Consider the following 18697-nt stretch of genomic DNA (forward strand, 5'->3'; position numbering starts at 1 on the left):
GTTTTAAATATTTTCCTGGACACAAACTTTCGAGCAACATGTTCACTGTCATAGTCATGAAATAAGTCAGTATTATAATGAATCAATTGTTGCTTGAGAAATACCATGTGTGTGTGTGTGAGCTGTAACTCAGAGCTAGTGTGCGGTGTATTGCTGATGGCGACTGCTGTAGGAACTGCAATTGATCGCTAGTTTAAGTGAGTCATATCTGCTGAGAAACACCCCCATCCCCACCTTCCCACCCCTTCATCGCCACTGAAACTTCACTTGCACGTCCCTCTCTCAACACTGAGAAACCACAATTCGCGCGTTTCGTTCCAGCAGCGTTATTAGCGCTAGCACGCATCGTCATTATTGTAGGCCTGAAGAAAGAACCATTTAAGATAGATATATTCATGATACATATATGTTTATTATGTGACATGTATCATGTAAGTTCTTATAATTTCCCATCTGACCTTTAGTGATATCTAATAATTGTAATAACGTGTCAAGATGATGTGAGAACATCGTTACACCCCCCAACTGCCCCCCCTCCCCCACCCCCCCCCCCCCCTCCTAGTGGTGAGTCTGACACAATAATGAAATGAAGAAAGTCAAAAAAGATAATTTATTCATTGGATTTTAAAAATTTAATTGTATTTATTTCTCAGAACAGGCATATGCAACCACTGCATTTTGGAGAATTGGGAACGTTAAAAAATGAAGGCTCAGAAGCAAAACAGGCATCTGTGTTCACTGTTCACTCAGACCTGCATATGAGCAGACCATTTAGCCATAAAAGGAGGAAGTAGCGACGAGGAAGTAGCCAGCAGTGCTTGTGGTGATTAATTGTTATTTCCTAGCCTAGATTTTATTATTAGCTTACCAAAGGTGCCAAAAGCAGTTCTTGTAAAATGTCTCAAATGATCATAATGTCACAGGGACGATGTGCCAATGGTTGTTTATTTTGGAGGCAAATTTGGAGAATAAACAAGATGTTTGACAACCGACGCCAATTTGATACAGTAAAGAGCATGACGTGTACTATGACTTTAGTCTAAAACATACTCTGTGGTGAGTGTGTGAGACTCCACATGAATATGCTAAACTTGTAGAAGGTGATTAATTTTGATAAAAGAAAATACATGTTTCCAGTATGTGTTGAAAACATTCTGTGATGCCAGCATTTATATCCATAAAAATGGTCAAATTGTGTTACATAATCATTCACAGTGGTAGATTTAGTAAGGATCTGGAAATCTACACTTAATCTGTCAGTTGTACTGATTACTGACCAAGACACTAGTTTCACACACACACACACACACACACACACACACACACACACACACACACACACACACACACACACACACACACGTGCACACACACGTGCACACACACACACACACACACATACACACACACACACACACACACACACACACACACACACACACACACACACATATGCAAATTCAAGACATTTCTGAGAAGGGAATCTAAGAATGCAACTGTCCATGCACACACTGTGTAGATTGCTGTATGGTAAACCAGCAGACTTCACAAGCACTGCAAAAAAACAGTGATTACACTAGTCATTACTGTCCAAGTCTGGAAACGTCATTATGCAATAGTGGGTAGATTGGTGATTGGGTTGCAGCAGTTTTGATAACATTTGACCTTGGCTGACACTGATGCTGGTATAACCGTGGCAAAAAGAATGCAAAGTCTTTTCACATAGGCATGCGATCACAATGTTCGAACAATCATAACAATCATACAGCCCCATACAGTTTAACGATCATACAGCCCCGTGTCACCATTTTGATCATGCTGGTGTTAGTCAGATACGCATATGGGTTGCGGGGACGTGGTTGTGGTGCTGGCATATTTGTTCTCTGCTGCTTTGTGGTTCTTCAGCCTTAGCTTGTGAGGCAGAGAGGCATTGCCATTGGCGGGCACCTGCTGCTCACCCTCCTCGTCCGACGTGGACCTGTGAATCCCCGTCTTTAGCTGCGTGAGATCCAACCGGGAAGCGGCCAGTGGTGAGAAGACCGGGCCGGGGAGCACGGACGCCGTCGAGGAAGAAAGGAGACCTGGGACGTCCAGAGGGTAAGGACAGCCCCTACTGGTTGGGAAGGAGTGTGTGGGGGCGAAACCTGAGGAGGGGTGTGTGGCTATGGCCAGTGGTGATCGCTGACATCCAGGCAGATGAGGAGGCTCCTGAGCCCTTTTCTCCCAGTAGCGCTCTCTGTCTATGTGAGGGCTTGCTGTGTATGGGGCGTAGGGGTGTATTTGTAGGAAGCTCCTCTGGTGCGCACCGTAAGGAGAACTGGGGCTTAGGAGACCGTAGCGGAGCTTCAGGCTCAACAGCTCGGCTCGGAGAGCCGCGTTCTCCTCGCACAGAGCCACCAGCCTCGTCTCCAGCATGTAGTCGTTCACCCGCCGCTTCTCACGCGAGCGCTTGGCCGCCTCGTTGTTCTTGCGGCGCTTTTCCCAATAAGAGGCGTCCTTCTTCTCTTCCGGGGTGAACTCGCGTTTGCGACGAAGGCCTCGGAGAAATGGCTCCTCGGACTCCCCCTCGGACTCCTGCCTGAACCGCGAGAACGCTGACTGCATCCTCTCCCGGACGCGGCCGCAGAGCGGTGGGCTGATCGTATAGCTCAAAGCTCTCAGTTATGCCGCCTGCTCAGTCACCGTGTAAACTCTTCCACCTAGAAGAACCGGACACATAAGATGACAAAACCATGAGAATTTGAAGCAGGCGTTAACTACACAAGGACCTGTGGTCCCACGTACTGTAAAATATAAAAATCATTCTAAGGAGTCCAGCACTCTTCTCATCTCATCTTCTCTTCTTCACCATCTGCTTTAATTTTGGCCTGTGACCATTTCCTATCTTGAGCCTCAGAAGCTTTGCTTTCATAAGGTTATGTATGATTACTTTCCTGTAATGATCTTTCATGAGTGACAGAGGCGTAATGAAGAAAGGAAATTCCCCTTGTGGTTGTGACAAAGCCTCTAACAACTCATCTTACAGCTTACTCTGTGAACTCAGGTAACAAGAGAATAGCTAATATGGCTTGTATAGTTCATTGGTTTATTGCTGTTCTATGCTAAGAAATAGGAATAATAATGACAATTGCAGTAGTCATGGTAATGAGAAAAGACAATTGTAATCGTTTTCTGAGCTAACTGAAAAGATGGGGAAAATGACTAGTTTTATAGTGCATTTAATGATGCTATAATAATTTACAGGTTATAAGTCATTGTTGACACTTTAACATAAATATTGACACAGTTTGAGTTTATGTTTCCACAGCTTTGTCAAATAGAGATTATGTGGGCCACATACATATTTGTGGAAATGTCTGTGGCCCCAACATTAGATTAGACACCAGAGCCAGGGCATACTGAATCACATACATGGAAAAATCAGCGAATCAGCTAATAAACTCTGAACAATTAAAGAAGCTAGTCTTTTGGTAGCTTCCTTCCATTCTGATATCATTGCCACATTGTAGCCTTTCTCAAAACTTGAACTTAAGAGGAACTTATCTATTTTCCTGTTTCACTATATAGATAGCAATTAGTAGAGCTCTGTTGTCTTAATTTTTTGTGAAATTAACACCAGGCCTGGCTTGATTACAATTAACTGACATAAATTCAGTAGAGGTTAAAGAGATCAAGACACAAGTTTTAGAACAAGACTTATAGTAACCATTTGTTAATGGAAGCTCTTTGAGTTGGTCAGTTAATCCTTCATCCCACAAAAAACCCCCACCTTCACGCCCCCCACATTCTCATTCTGGCACTTCGTATGTGACCGTGTCCACTCTTATGGTTTGTGAAGTGCCTCTGCATGTGCTGGCTAACCACTTCCTCCACCCTTCCCCCTCATCTATCATGCACCGACTCACAGGAGATGGATGTGAGCCAACAGTACAGCATGAGCGCCAGTCGAATGAAGCTCACCTGAAGGTTCACCACACAAACGGATGAGATGGATACTCAGGCCAAGCCCAAAGCCACTCAAGCTTTCCGTCGTTGTTTGATTGAAAGACGAGTCAAAAGAAGCCAATCTAGAGGAGATAGGGACACAGTAAACTTACACAAAACCACAGCAATGAGAGAAGCTACACAGAACAGCACTGGAAAGCTAACATATAGTGTCAAATTATGCTGATTTACTATTTATGACAAAAGGCACCAATACTGCCAAACATAAGAAAGAGATATTACTGTATGAACACTGACTATATCATGGTACAAAATTCATGGAGAAATATGTAGTGCTATAAAGTGTTATAACATGATTGTGAGAACTGCATTGTGATTATACTGTATTAACCCAAAATGTTTTATTTCAGGTGACCCATAGTGTCTCTTACTGATGCCAAATATTCACTACAGGCAATGTTCGCTGATGGAGTACCACATGGATATATGTTAGAATCATTGTTATTTGCATTATGTAACAGTGTTTTCACTGTGTTTGCTGAAATATATACAGTATATTGATCTTTACTCTTAACCATTTAATATTCAGGAATGTTAGAACTGTGAGACTTCCAAATTGCCAACTCTGACATTCTGGACGGATATCAAAATTCAGAAAATGCTTCCAGCCGGTAGTTCCTGGAAATTAGTTGTTTCAATAAGGATTCCCTCACAATAGGAATTCATTTTAAACATGACACTGACATGATTACCATGACTGACATGATTGCACATGACTGATGACTGAGTTATTATTACATACACTTAAAGTGTATTATATACACTTTAAATTACATAACTAATTTAAATATAATAATACATAAACAATATACACTTGAAGTGAGAAATCATTCTTTGGTCTGACAGGAAGTGTTTCTGTTGGAGCATGGTGATATCAGGAAGTGTTTCTGTTGGAGCATGGTGATATAGAATGGTTATGGTTACAGTTCATCCCATGGTGCATTAAATAAGCCTTACATTATCCTCAGGAAATGACTGCCCAGAAAACTGCTGATCTTTACTCCATTTGAATGGAGATGGAGTTGAGAGTAAAGGTTTGGCAGGTTCAGGAGACTGTGTTTCTACTGAGAACTCTATGCTTTGGGAATACTACGCTCAGCGTATTTCTGCCTGACTTCGTCTTCTGTGACCATGAGCGCTCTCCATTTCAATATTGTTTTTTCCCCCATCTTAGACAGTCAAAGTCTTCTTGGTGAAACCGTGATCAGTGAGAGTGCACGGCACACACCTTAAGCAAAGGCATCACATTTGTTCGAGATGTTTTCCCTTTTTCTGATGTTCCTCGCTCACCCATATTCGGTTGTGATAAACCTGCACGCGTATCAAAGACATTTGCTTTGGTGCTAATGGATCATACACACAGAGACTGCATGATTGTAGTTGTGCATGAGCTGTTTTATTGGAACTTGAACGTATAAAGTTTCCAGTAAACTTTTTACACTACTAACGAGTATGAAATGAAAGTGCATGTCAATCAGACAGTGACCCATCTGGCATTACACAGCAGACATATGCACTTTCCATTCTGCCCTGAGCAAACGAACACCGCAGACGCCCTCAGCATGGAGAGCTGGTAAAAATCATGTAGCCCCTGACATCATATGAAGTGCAGTAATAATCTAAGCTGATATGGTCCTAACCGCTCTTCCATAACATCTAATGATAAATGTGATGATGTGCTTCTTGCTTCACGTTTCACACCACAACTTTTATTTTGTTGTGCATTATTGTGCCACACCACTCACCAGTTGAGTGAGCAAAAAGGGTTTGAGAAGATGTCGAAGTAGGACACAGGCAAGACCACCAGTTAAAAATACTTGCACGTTTACTCTACTGTTGTACATCACTGCTTCCACCACTCAGGATCAGCCTATAAACCAACTCTTCCTAATTGTCTTTCATGTCATTTCCCTTCCAATACCTACAGGTTAACAAACGAAGGGCCATAACGGTCTAGTAATTTCTGACAGCTTCTTGAACAGTTATTCGATGAGTTGCACCAGCGTGGCTTTGGGAGCTCAAGAGCTGCTGTGGTGACACCGAACAAATCGATTTTCGCTTTTTGGTTTTGCCCATGTTGAGCACGGAGGGCCGCGGATCAGGCGACAAGATGGAGACTTCCTGGAGCGAGCTCTCCTGAGGCTCTCTGAGAGCCACACCTGCTGCATATTAACTGTCTAATTTTAGATGCTGCTTTTCAGTAACAAACTCCCCATAAACTTCTTCTTTTTGCCACATAGAGCTGTTTCTTTTACCACAGGGCACCTGGTCTTTCGTTAAAAGGTTTTGTGTTGTTGAACAGACAACAAAATCTAGTGGCTAGAGCAGCTGGTGTTTTCTTCCCTTGAAAGTGTGTGTTAGTAGGACTAATTGAGTAGTATTTATTGACCATCGGGTTGTACATATGGGTAATTTTTTGGCTGTGTTTTGGCTTCGTTGTTCAGGTTAAAGCTTTTGAGCTTCGTCCCTGTACTATATTTCACATATTATCATGACTATCTCTAATCACTCAGCCTGTAAATATGCCTACTTACCAGCGGAAAAAATCTACACCTGTCTTTTAACAAAGCGAAACTCGCTCTAGAGGGGTATAGTCCTAACAGGCAAATTTAGAGTAAAAATACATCACTTTAAAAAAATGTAGAAGAGCACAAAGTTTCAAGAGTCCAAGTACAATTCACTTTACAGCCTATGTGTACACAATTGTTGCAATAATTATTATTACTTTAATGCAAAAGCTATTATTGCTATAAACTTATGAAGCTTACGAAGGCTTATGAATTTGATTGGTGTGATTTTTTTTGTATTAATTTGATTTGGTGTGTGTAGAATGTTTGCTCTAGCTCTTGCAGAAGTAAAAGTGATGTGTTTTACATTAGTAGTGGTATATACAGAGTGTACTTCAGGGGCAAATCTGAGGCTGCAATGGATTTTCCTTTTGATTTCCTGTTAAAAATACTATTATCTCTGAAGATGATTGATGTGATAGAAGCAAGCTGAGGGAATACACTATTCTGCCCAAAGATCTTTGGTCAAATACACCTCCAAATGTGTCCACAAAATAAAAGTGTGTGTTTATCACTTGTTACAATAGTGTATCGCTTAACTGCTCTACTGAATCGAGTTCACATTGCATAAAATCAGCAAAGTATAGCATGAAATCAATTTACTGTCCAACTTTTGTTTAGAATTGGCATCAGAACATCAGAAAAAAAAGATTTTGGAGTCCTACCTTTCATTCACAGAAGCTCGCTGGGTGGTCAAACACTGGCATTAGCGGTAACATTCAATGTCTCTTAATGCCAGACCCTCCACCCCCTTCAAGCGAGCGAGAGAAATGAATGTCTCACCTGACACTGCGTTAGTCAGGTGGTCTGCCTGCTAGAAGGTGTCGCTTTTTGGTGTTATTATTGCCGTGTGACTGAATCTGCCTGTCTGCCTCATACACGGAGGCACTCTGCCCACAAGCCCCTCTACCACTAAACTTCTCCTATACACTCAGATCAAAGGTCTGCACTGTGGTGCGCCTGTTTCTGTGTGTGTTTGTGAGATGTACGCATGTGTGTGTGTGTGTGTGTGTGTGTGTGTGTGTCTGTTTGTGTGTCTGTGTGCATGTATGTATAAGTAAGCCCACACAGAGCTGTGTAGTAAGGTTATAGATGTGGTCTGATAGTCATTACATCTACTGATGTACAGATATGTTGACCTCTACAAAAGCAATGAAAATATTTTCTATCTGTGTCTCTCTTTCACTCTCCACTTCTGTATCGCACCAGAAATGCATTGTCTTTTTTGTTTGTCTTTGCTGTTTTACAGTATTGTACATTACTTTTTTATTATGAATTTTAAATTTGAGTAAAATAGAAAGGAAAGCTTAAGCTTTATAAGGAAACAAGCAACCTGATTAACATACATCTTTTATGTTGTATTTATCACACAGAGATAATAATATTAATGTATCTTACTGATATACTTGTAATGTTACTTGCATTACATGTTTGCTCGACTTTCAGTACACATTATGTGGTCACAGACACACATGAACTACACTCATATGGCGAAATGAATTTTCCAATGAGAAAGCTCCCCCTGAAAGACCATCTTGTACATTTAAATGCATACGGCGCCCCCTGTTGATCACAACAATCACCACTGACAAATATGACTCCGTTGCTGGGATTAATCCACTGCTACAGAGAGAGAGAGAGAGAGAGAGAGAGAGAGAGAGAGAGAGAGAGAGAGAGAGAGAGAGAGAGAGAGAGAGAGAGAGAGAGAGAGAGAGAGAGAGAGAGAGAGAGAGCCTCTTTTGTGTAATACTCCATGATACTCCATAATACTCCATGTAATTGTGATCTTTAAGGCTTTTAGTAAACACCGACCTTAATTCCTTTATTTTTTCTTTTATTTTTTCCTCTTAATTTATTTGTTACAGTTTATTGTTAGATTGCAGAATATATGCTCTCAGCTAAGACGTGTGCACTGTAACGATGTCTATTTGCGTGTTAGTGTTGCGTGTTGCTTGTTATTAGTGTTCAGGTTTCCGTAATTGTCGTAATACCATTTGTAATAATGTATGTGGATGTATGAAGAGCTCTGTTTAGAGGGTCACCAGTGCTGCCCTTTTAGGTGAGGCTTTCTCACACTTCTGCGGGTGCGGAAGGGGCCTCATTTATATGTTAAGACCTAGCAGAGTAGAAATAAGAACTTGCAAAATAAAAATATTATATAGGCGTAATATTTTAGCTATAAAATTATATTATTTGTATTTATATGCAGACATGTAACATGCATTAGCACACCAGGAACATGGTTTACAAGATCAAGTTAAAAATACTAAAAAAATAAAATTTAAATTTGCACTGGAAAATTAAATTGCGTATGTATAAACCATGCTGTAAAGTTAGAACAAAAACAACGAACAAAGGGGGGAAAGTGTTTCTGATCTTTTGGGGGCCAGCGATAAATGTACTACGGAGAGCTGAAGGGACAAGAACATTTACACTTTTGAAATCGCTTTTCATGCCAAGCTTCAGAAAAGTGAAATAAAACAAATGAGTATTCGTTATTTCCACATGTGCACATTGTTTTATCTCTCGTCGAGCATTTTCGTGTGAACTCTTGAGCTTGATGCGAGCACAAAGCTGGCGTCAGATCTCACACTGTGTAAACAGCAGAGAAGCTAAATTTGGTCTGAATTTGGCACGTTATTAATTTGAGTGTTGTACCATGCGCTCATCTTTATCTCACAATCTTTCGCTTGTACGTTTGTATGTATAGGCTACTATATTAAAGGTGCGAACATGTGGTTTAGCAAGACACTGTGAGATTCAGATGTGAGAAGTTACAAAAGCTCAAGAACATTATTGTTACCGCTGGCATTTCAGTTGGTCTCTTTGCTTTGCAAAGTTTAATGATTTAAAATTCCTCCAATTTCATAAAATACGATAGTCGATAGGGACGACACATACATTTACTGCGACTTTACTGCAGACTTTATCTCACACATGCGGTCGGGTGCCTCTCATCTTTTCTCCGCACTCGTAATTATTTGATTTGGCTACAGCATGTTAAAAGCAAAGCCGTGCAAAGCATCTGTTTTCTTGGTTGGTTTCTAGTTTAAGTGTCTTTCCTCCATGAGTCTGATAAACATTGCAAATCGCATTCGATGCATAACGGGAATTTTATTTGCCTTGACCAGTCATGACCAATGCCCTATTCCGGGTGTTCCAGTCGACACTATCGCTTCAACGACCCTGAAAAAACAGACAGTGGGCATCTTCAGTGCTAATTTAATTTAATCCGTGTGTAGATATCACAATCAACTTTTACTCTTTTGTAGAAAAGTAAATAGCTGGAATAAAACAAGTAAAACAGATCATAGGACATTTTATTAGAAAAAAAGTTCATACAAAAAGTTAAAATTGTAGTCTAATGTTATCCTAAACCAAAACTAGTTTCACATCATACTCTGAATGCAACATAACAAGCATTTTATTACTACAATAACTGAACCTGCATAAACCGCACCACTGATACGGATACAAACATGAAGTATAACTGTCTTGTGATACGATACACACAGTGTCGCTAAAACAGGAACCGTTGAGTTTGAAAAGAAAAAAGGCAACCCTTCTAATAGCCATAAAGCCAGTCTCTCAAGATCTTTTACGAAGATTATGATAATCGATAATTAGGATAATTTTATATAAAGGGAATAAAAATAAAGGGAACACTTAAACAACACAATAACTCCAAGTCATCCACACTTCGTGTTCAGATAGGAAGCAACATTGATTGTGAATCAATTTCATCTGCTCTTGTGCAAATGGAACAGACAACAGGTAGAAATGAGAGATTTTCAACTGATTTCAAAGATTTTTATTAATTGAGATCTAGGATTTGTTATTTTAGTGTTCCCTTTATTTTATTTTTTGAGCAGTGTACATATATATATATATATACACACACACACACACACACACACACACACACACGTGCACACACACACACACACAAACCTGTCATGGTTTTGCCACAAAATTGTACTTCCATTGAAAACAACAGGCAGGTTTATATGTAACACTCTTATGGTAGGATTTAAATACCATTATGCAGCAAATATTCAAATATAACTTTCAGTATTTTTCTGTCTAGAAAATCCTTGCATTTTACTTCATCTGGATGATTAACCTGTGACCACATTTCTCGTCTGTCCATTTATACTGACGGACAAGAATCTCTTGTTCACGTTTGTGTGGTTCCACACTGACCTTGTCGTCATCTTTCTCTTGTACTTTAAAAGCAATTCTAGCTTTTCTCTAAACATTTTAGGAGCCATCTGGACTTAGATACCTTCTCATCTGGGAGATTTCGGCGGAGAGCATCCTGAACTTGTTGTTGAAGTTCCAGATGGAGCCAATGCCAGGGTTAGATTGGCCAGCATCTTTGACGGGAAGGGGACGGGGCGGCGGCCAGCAGGGGCGTAGGGGTGATGGGCGTACACATGGCGCCCCCCACTGAACCAGGAGTTTGCTGCGCTGGCTGCTTGGAGGGCTAACGCCAGTCAGCAGGCAGTTTTGTCCAGACGGAGCACCGAGGTCTTCCGCAGGCGGAGGTGAGGTCTGAGTCGATTCTTGCTCTCTGCCTGGGTCATCGCTGGAGGAGACCTGCTGGAGGGCTGCTGAATCTACCTGCTTGCATGCCTTTTCCAACTGGTCCGAGCTCAGCGAACGTGGGAGAGCAGGCCCGTAGTTCTGGAAGCTCCTCAGGTGTGAGAATAGCTGAGGTGAGCTTGTTGAGGGGATAGAAGAACAGGGACCCAGCTGGGGCAGGTGTGGGCACCAGTCCTGACAGCAGTCTGCAGGCATCAGACCAGCATTGAGCCCCCAGAGAGAGGACTGCAGGTGGGCCGGTGTGGGACAGTGAACAGGAGTGTCTGGACGAACGCAGTGACCCGCGGAAGCCCCCTGGCCTAACCCCATGTAGAACTGGCTCAAGCTTAGGACTTCAGCCCGCAGCTGCGTGTTCTCCTCACTCAGGGCCAGCAGATGGCCCTCCAACATGAGGTCGTTAAGGCGGCGTTTCTCACGCGAGCGCTTGGCCGCCTCGTTGTTCTTGCGCCGCTTGTCCCAGTATGAGGCGTCCTTCTTATCAGCTGGGATCATCTCACGCTTGCGCCGCCTGCTGGGCACCACGGAGCGGCGGTAGGCTTGGAATAGCCGCAGCCTCCCAGCCAGCAGAGACGGGCTGGCCACGGGCACCAGACCCCTTGAGCCCACGGGTCCATCCTCCTCACACTCTGCCCTGGATGAGGGCGTGCACACGTCCGGGGTACGGGCAGAACTGCTTGTAGTCGACATAGCCCTGCACAGGATAGAGAGGTCGGTGGTCGTTATGCCTCATAGCTAAAGGAAATACGCTATTTTTAGCAGTACACCCTTTAAGGACCTGCAATTGCAGTGGAGTGAAATTAAAAACCACAATGGTTTCATATATGATGAGAGCTGATATTGATAATTGTAGCGTATAATATGGCTGTATTTGTGATAGCTGTTTATGGTGTGAGAAGGGACGTTTTTTCTTGTTTATGAGATGAACAAATCGATTTTATATACATTTAATTATCTTATAAACGTATGTCTAGCTAGCTTCATATTGCTTGATGTTTGTTTGAATTGTGAAAAATGGTGTTGCACAAAACAATAAATTACACATTTTTAAAGCAAACTAAAATCAGCTCCACAATTTTAACTATCGCTTGTCACAAACAGAAACACCAACAGTCAACCTTTTATAAATTGATTTTAAAAAGTCGTTCGTCGTTTATTCCCATGAACTTTACTTGCTTAGCTATAAAATTCCATTTATTGTACAGGATTAACAAGAAACAAACATGAATCTGGAAAAATCAAACGTCAAAATGTCTTTAACGAAGCTTATTACTTAAATGTAGAATAAGTTATTTCATTTAAAACGTTGTAATCTTATAAATGCTTTTTAATGTTTCATTTCCATGTATGCTTAAAATCAATGCATGAGTGTAGAGATAACGTGAATGTGTCGGGTTTACCTTAAGATGCTGTCCTGAAGTGCTGAGAATTATGAATGGACCCACACACGACTTGAAATTAACTCTCTGCAAAAAAAGTCAGATCTGAAGACACGAGTCTTCACAGCCAATGGAAGTCAAGCGAATATCAGAAATGCGTGCAGTAATGCACCTTAAACATTTACACCCTTGTACCTGAATGGTACAGAGCTAACGTTTGGGTAGAGGGTACCTCTTCCTCCCACATTGGTTTGCTTGGGCGGAAATTTTATGTCGTATGTACATTTTTTACTTTTTCGTGAGCCTTTATGACTCACTAACTGTCCTGCTCGCCCTACTTAAAACAATCTGCGGCTAAAGCAGATTAATTGCATAAAATGTATATTTACCATGTATCTCGTGTCAATCATTGCTATATAGTTTGTCTTAGGTCCACTCTGGAACAAGGGGTTGAAAGCTGAAATGCTGAATGAAACACTGTATTGTAGACTATTGACAAACCATCCGTAACACAGCGAAATGAAAGTCCTAAACCAGGACACCCCCCCCCCCCCCCCAGACTAAACTTATGTGACTCTTCCTTGATAACCTTTTCTTATGGAGATTTTACGACGAATGGGATGTTAGTGAATCTTGCACCTGCTTCAGTATTGACCAGTGTTTGTAATTTCACAGCATTTTACCACAATGTTGTCTGAGGGTTTAAACAGGTGAACAGGTGTGAGAAATGGGCCACACGTTATTTCTACAGTAAAGCACAGTGTGTTCTTGTGGTAATTATGGGAGAATCCTAACAACAGAGTGTAAGTGGTATGTTGCATCCCCACTTAACTGTTGCTGGTGTGGTTTTTGTGTGTGTGTGTTTTGTTAGAGGGGTGAGGGGGTAGACAGTGACTCATCAAACAGGTCTGTGATTTTTCCCCCATCGCCATCAGTGACTCACTGCACCACAAAACTCCTCAGAACTCAAAACGTTGTACCTTGGAACCTAACCCAAAATTGTGGTTACATTGTCGATCAGACTAACACACACACACACACACACACACACACACACACACACACACACACACACACACACACACACACACACACACACACACACACACAGAGCATCAGTAAGTAAGATTTCTACAGTCAGACTTGGCATTTTCACCTCACCCTGTGTTCAGTGATTGCTCTTATGTGTGTCCACATGTAGATGACTAAGAGAGTGAGAGACTGCTTCCAGAGACAGTCTTGCAAATGCCTTTTCACCCAAGTATAAAATGAGGCACACGACTGTGTACTGTAACACCAGTCACACTATGTTTCATTTTCAAGTCAATAGAAACCACTTCCTGTCTTTTAACTCTCACAAGTCTTTCTTTTTTGACCTCATTTAGTGTGGTCCCTATCCTACTTTTCTTTTTCCACAGAACAGAAAACAGCATGGTCTACAGCAGGGGTGGGTCTATAGCAGGGATTAGTCTACAGCAGGGGTGGGTCTATAGCAGGGATTAGTCTCCAGCAGGGGTTAGTCTACAGCAGGGATGGGCGTCTACAGCAGGGATGTGTCTATATTAGGGATGAGTCTACAGCAGAGGTGGGTCTATAGCAGGGATGGGTGTACAGCAGGGATGAGTTTACAGCAGAGGTGGGTCTACAGCAGGGATGGGTTTACAGCAGGGATGAGTTTACAGCAGGGATGGGTGTACAGCAGGGATGGGTGTACAGCAGGGATGAGTTTACAGCAGAGGTGGGTCTACAGCAGGGATGGGTGTACAGCAGGGATGAGTTTACAGCAGAGGTGGGTCTACAGCAGGGGTAAGTGGGTCTACAGCAGGAATGGGCACAGAGCTGAAACCTCACAATCTGCACAAGATGCACATTTGCTTGACCTCTGACCTGGGCATTACGTGTTGCTTGGCAGCACACATACTGAGGCTTGACATCAAGATTTTACAGAGGCCTTTACATAAGGTCACATTCGAAAACATTGTGTACTGATTCAGTTTGAGTCCACAACACACAAGTTCACTTTGTGCAAAATTGCAATACTTACAAATCCTTACAAATCCAAACTGGCCCCACTGCATATATGGGACTGTGTACACTGTGACATACTGCAGATATACATTAATAAGACTACAAAGCACTCTGAAAATGGTGTTTGATATGGTGAAATGTCTCCTGAATATTTTATTCTAAAAGAATAAAAGTTTTTATTTTGAAATTAGGCAATTCATAACTTAACAGATTAAAACTGAGCCATCACACTTTTAGAAGACATTGGTTTTTTCTTCACATCACACGCTACAGTTTATTGCAGCAACAGCTCTGTGGGTGAAGTTTTGTTTGTTTATGAGCTGTGTGGTTTTAAGGGAGCAGTTCAGCTTTGCTTTCTTATACCTGTATTCCAAACCAAATGAGTCGGCATGTTACGTTTACATACCCACTGCTGTGCATACATAATGTTCATTCACATGTATACGACTGAAATAAAGCACATAGTTTGTTTGTTTTTATTACAAAACATATCTTTGACAACTGGCTATGGGTCAGTGTCATTTCGGAAAGTTTTTGCCGTTTTCTTCAGTCATCTACCCATGGAGAATTTTGAAACTGCCTTCTGGATATTCTCAACTGTCTTTACTCAGTTAGACCAGACAATGCTGGTTCTGATGTATAATTGTCTGAAGCTGGACTCTAAACCCGTTTTCTTTTTTTGTTTACTGAAGCACATAACCGACATACTCCCTCCATCATGTGCCTGAATGCCCTCTGCCTGAATGCCCTCCACCTGAATGCCAGCTCCCCACCAACCAGGGGCAGGATGGCATTTCAAGGCGAATGCAATTCGAGGTCCAAGGCCCGAGTGAGCGTTAGTGACTCTATATGCACATGAATGCATCATGCACACACGGCCCAGCACAGGAGTCGGTCATTACAAGGCAAACTTGTAAAGCTGTACTTTGCCATTGCTGTTCTTCCGGACCTGATTAAGCTGATTGACAGGTCTGTTTTGCACGGTATAGCCATGTGCCACCCATCGTCCTCGGTCATGGGGATTTTCCCTGCTGTGGTGCAGGGAGCCTGTCTGAAGAACGTAGCCTGTAACCAGTTAATTCCTAGCCACCTTCGCAGCGCTTTAACGGATGCCGTGCCAGCCACGCCTGAGGCACCAGCGCTCTGGGCATCTGCGGGGCAGCAAGAGGAGGCGCAGCGTTGAGGCAGCGCCTGACGCATGCTGCGGTCTCACAGGCACAGAGCAGCAGTTGAACTGTAGTGGAAACCCAGGCGGGAAGCAGGCAAGCTGACCCATCACACCAGCTCACAAGACCTCTGGGACTACCTGTCACGGCCAACCTCGCATCTCACAAACCACTCAGCTGCAGAGAAGCCCACATATAAAAATAGATGGGTCTGATAGGCCTTGACACACACCATTTATCTCCCTGTCTCCCTGTCAGACACACACACACACATACACATATAAACATACCACCCACGCACATTCTGCCTGCTAACGGTTGATTGTGTGGGGGGCCTCGTGGCAGGGTATTGTTTGTGGCAAACTCAATAAGTTCTCCTTCTCTTTCTGACTGGCTTTAGTGGCAGACCTGTAGAACAATCAAATTATACGTTTGCATTGAGATTCTCTGTGGGGATTAACCCAACTGGTTAATGATGAGTGTGATTAAGTTGCAGTGTTAGTAAATAACCACTAGAGGGATTCTAAGCTAAGTGAAAGACAATGAGTCGAACAATTTAGCAAACTGTGCTTATTGGCAGTTTTAGATGTTGTACTGGATGCTGTGTCATGTTTTCTACTTGAAATAGTGATGAGCTACTGCCAGAGGCCTGCTGGCATCTCTCAGTTTCAGAGGTACCGAGAGCTGTAGCCTACCAGTGGCGGCCTCTGACAAATATCTCAGGTGGGGCAATTGTTGTGATGACATCCAAGGTGACCATTTCAGTGGGTAAATAAAAAACAGTGACTTAACCAATGAAAATATAATCATAAATATATATTTCTCTTTACATTATAGACTGTACAGTATTTGTGCACCGATATATATTGTAAATATCATCTTGGTTAAAGCTCTACAATGCAGGGAAGCAGAACAGGGCGCGAGCTACTTCACAGCCTGCTAGTCCCGGTTATATTCTTTTCCTCCCTTTGTAGACACTTGTTTGATGTTTAAATTTGGTCTCGGTGGCCTTAATTTCTTAGTTGCTAGTTTATCTTGATTATTACGACGACAGAATGGCACTTCTCTTAATGAAACGATTGAGTTGTTGTGAGTTGAAGGAACGCTGGCCATGTTGAGCAGATCGCTAGCTGCCGTTATTCTCTCTAGTTACGTCTGACGCAAGCACGTAAGCGCGAGCCCTCCTGGAACTTGCCCAAAAGGGGCGGTACTACAGGTAACGCACCTCAACGCTGATTGGACAATGGCATTCAGAGGCAAGAGAAACGGTCCAGAACAGGCATAGCTAGTTAAATACCGTGATAGAATGTGAGAAAAAAAACTTAATTTTCATCCTTTCGTAGTGCGTCTCCCAATCGCCCTAATTAACAAACCGCCAATGGGTATGTACCCAGCACCAGCAATTATTTACGTAAGGGACAATTTCATAGATTGATTGATCTACTTATTGATCTTTTCAGTCTTTTATATGGTAGGCTATTATACTTCAAATATATATACATCTGAGAAATAAAATACACCAGATTTACTTTAATTATGTTTTAATTCAACATACTTTACTTGTGGTTATTGTGTGGTTTAGCAGTGCTCGGTATGTTTGTATTGCTCCTTTATTACCCCTTAGTTCAGGCTTTCATTTGTGCCACACACAGTGGGTCACCCATGTGGTCTAGAAGGGTGTATTCACTAGCACCTCTCTCTCTGTGTTCTGTTCAGTAAGTAAAGAAGTGCAGTGAGATCTTTACTTTCACACCATGGTTGGCTTCCTTTTTTTTCATTTGTGTTCAAAACCCCATTTGGCATCGCTTAGATGTTGAACGTGACCCTGTGACACTGTTCATTATTTTCCATGAAGCTCGAATTAAAGAACGCATGTCTGACAAGGCCCTGTTTTTTTTTTTTTTTTTTAACAGGAAGTCGAACACTGTGCAGCTCCGTGGACGCTCTGCTTTTCAGACCGCCTGCTCTGCTGCTTATTACATTTAATTATCATGCATATTCTGTGCAGGTGCATCTTTACTTTGAACCTCTGTAATTACATACTATAATTTCTGCTGATCTGTGTTATGATTTCACACTTGTGCACCACACTCTTGCTTGCTGCTGTAAGCCCTAAATGTCCCACTGGTATGTAGTCTGCCTGGTTTGTAATCTACCTGTCCTTCTGTTGTTGGGGGGCACCCGACTAAAAGGAATTCTTTATTTGCTTAAAGAATGAGGACACAGAAGGAGAACAGGTGAGGAGAAAGAATTAGGCCCTGATACTAGAAAGTCTCTGCTGGGACTGGGGTCAGGGGTCAGACAGATAAAAGGCTGGTTGTCCTCAGCAACCGGGAGCTACAAGAACCGGGAACAGCTCGGAATTGAATGTGGGACCACAAGAGGTTATTCTGCCTCTACTGCCAAGGGATCGTTTGGATTCAATTGGATCTATTTGCATGTATTTGCATGTAGTGTCTATACTATTTTGTATGCAATTTGAATAAAATTGACCTGTGCTTGTGCAGATAAAATGTTCTCTGTTTGGCTGAACCACAGATTTTTTTAAGCTTAATAAACTCGATGTTTTTGCTCATGTCTAGATTTGAATCATGTTTTGTTCCTGATAGAATTGCACTGCTAGGTGGATAGTTCCACTGTACAAAACTAGTAATCCCAGACAACTAGTAGTTTGAAAAAAATGTTCCTTTACTAAAACCTCCATCAGTCTATCTACCAAAGGCTTTAAAGGCTAGTTACTGATGTGAAACATGGCTTCAATATGAACTCATTTAAGGAATAAGGGATTTTTCATTAAATAATTTTTTTGTTAACCAACATATGATTTTACCCCTATGGGACCCCATTGCTTCTTCACTCTGGGGAAGTGAAACTAGTTTTTATGTGCCATAGAAGTGCAGTCCTATGAACACACACCATGCCTTCTCTCCTCCTATGAACACACACCATG

The 18697-nt window shown here is 42.0% G+C and overlaps 2 protein-coding genes across 4 annotated transcripts; both read right to left on the bottom strand.

The window, feature by feature from the left end:
* Positions 1-654: 654 nt before the first annotated feature.
* Positions 655-7508, bottom strand: nfil3-4 (nuclear factor, interleukin 3 regulated, member 4). 2 transcript variants are annotated; one of them, XM_077024581.1, is made up of 3 exons: positions 7356-7508; positions 3961-4067; positions 655-2699 (listed from the first exon to the last, which is right to left on the bottom strand). In XM_077024581.1, the coding sequence occupies exon 3, from the start codon at positions 2602-2604 to the stop codon at positions 1825-1827; it is 780 nt and encodes a 259-aa protein (XP_076880696.1). In that variant the 5' UTR covers positions 2605-2699; positions 3961-4067; positions 7356-7508; the 3' UTR covers positions 655-1824. The 2 variants fall into 2 exon arrangements, with proteins under 2 accessions (XP_076880696.1, XP_076880695.1); XM_077024580.1 differs by having other exon boundaries at positions 7238-7508.
* Positions 7509-9807: 2299 nt separating this feature from the next.
* Positions 9808-13029, bottom strand: LOC143528722 (uncharacterized). 2 transcript variants are annotated; one of them, XM_077024579.1, is made up of 3 exons: positions 12943-13029; positions 12575-12640; positions 9808-11868 (listed from the first exon to the last, which is right to left on the bottom strand). In XM_077024579.1, the coding sequence occupies exon 3, from the start codon at positions 11862-11864 to the stop codon at positions 10833-10835; it is 1032 nt and encodes a 343-aa protein (XP_076880694.1). In that variant the 5' UTR covers positions 11865-11868; positions 12575-12640; positions 12943-13029; the 3' UTR covers positions 9808-10832. The 2 variants fall into 2 exon arrangements, with proteins under 2 accessions (XP_076880694.1, XP_076880693.1); XM_077024578.1 differs by lacking the exon at positions 12943-13029 and having other exon boundaries at positions 12575-12745.
* Positions 13030-18697: the final 5668 nt, after the last annotated feature.

This window comes from Brachyhypopomus gauderio, chromosome 12 (genome assembly GCF_052324685.1).
Source record: "Brachyhypopomus gauderio isolate BG-103 chromosome 12, BGAUD_0.2, whole genome shotgun sequence".
Taxonomy (NCBI): domain Eukaryota; kingdom Metazoa; phylum Chordata; class Actinopteri; order Gymnotiformes; family Hypopomidae; genus Brachyhypopomus; species Brachyhypopomus gauderio.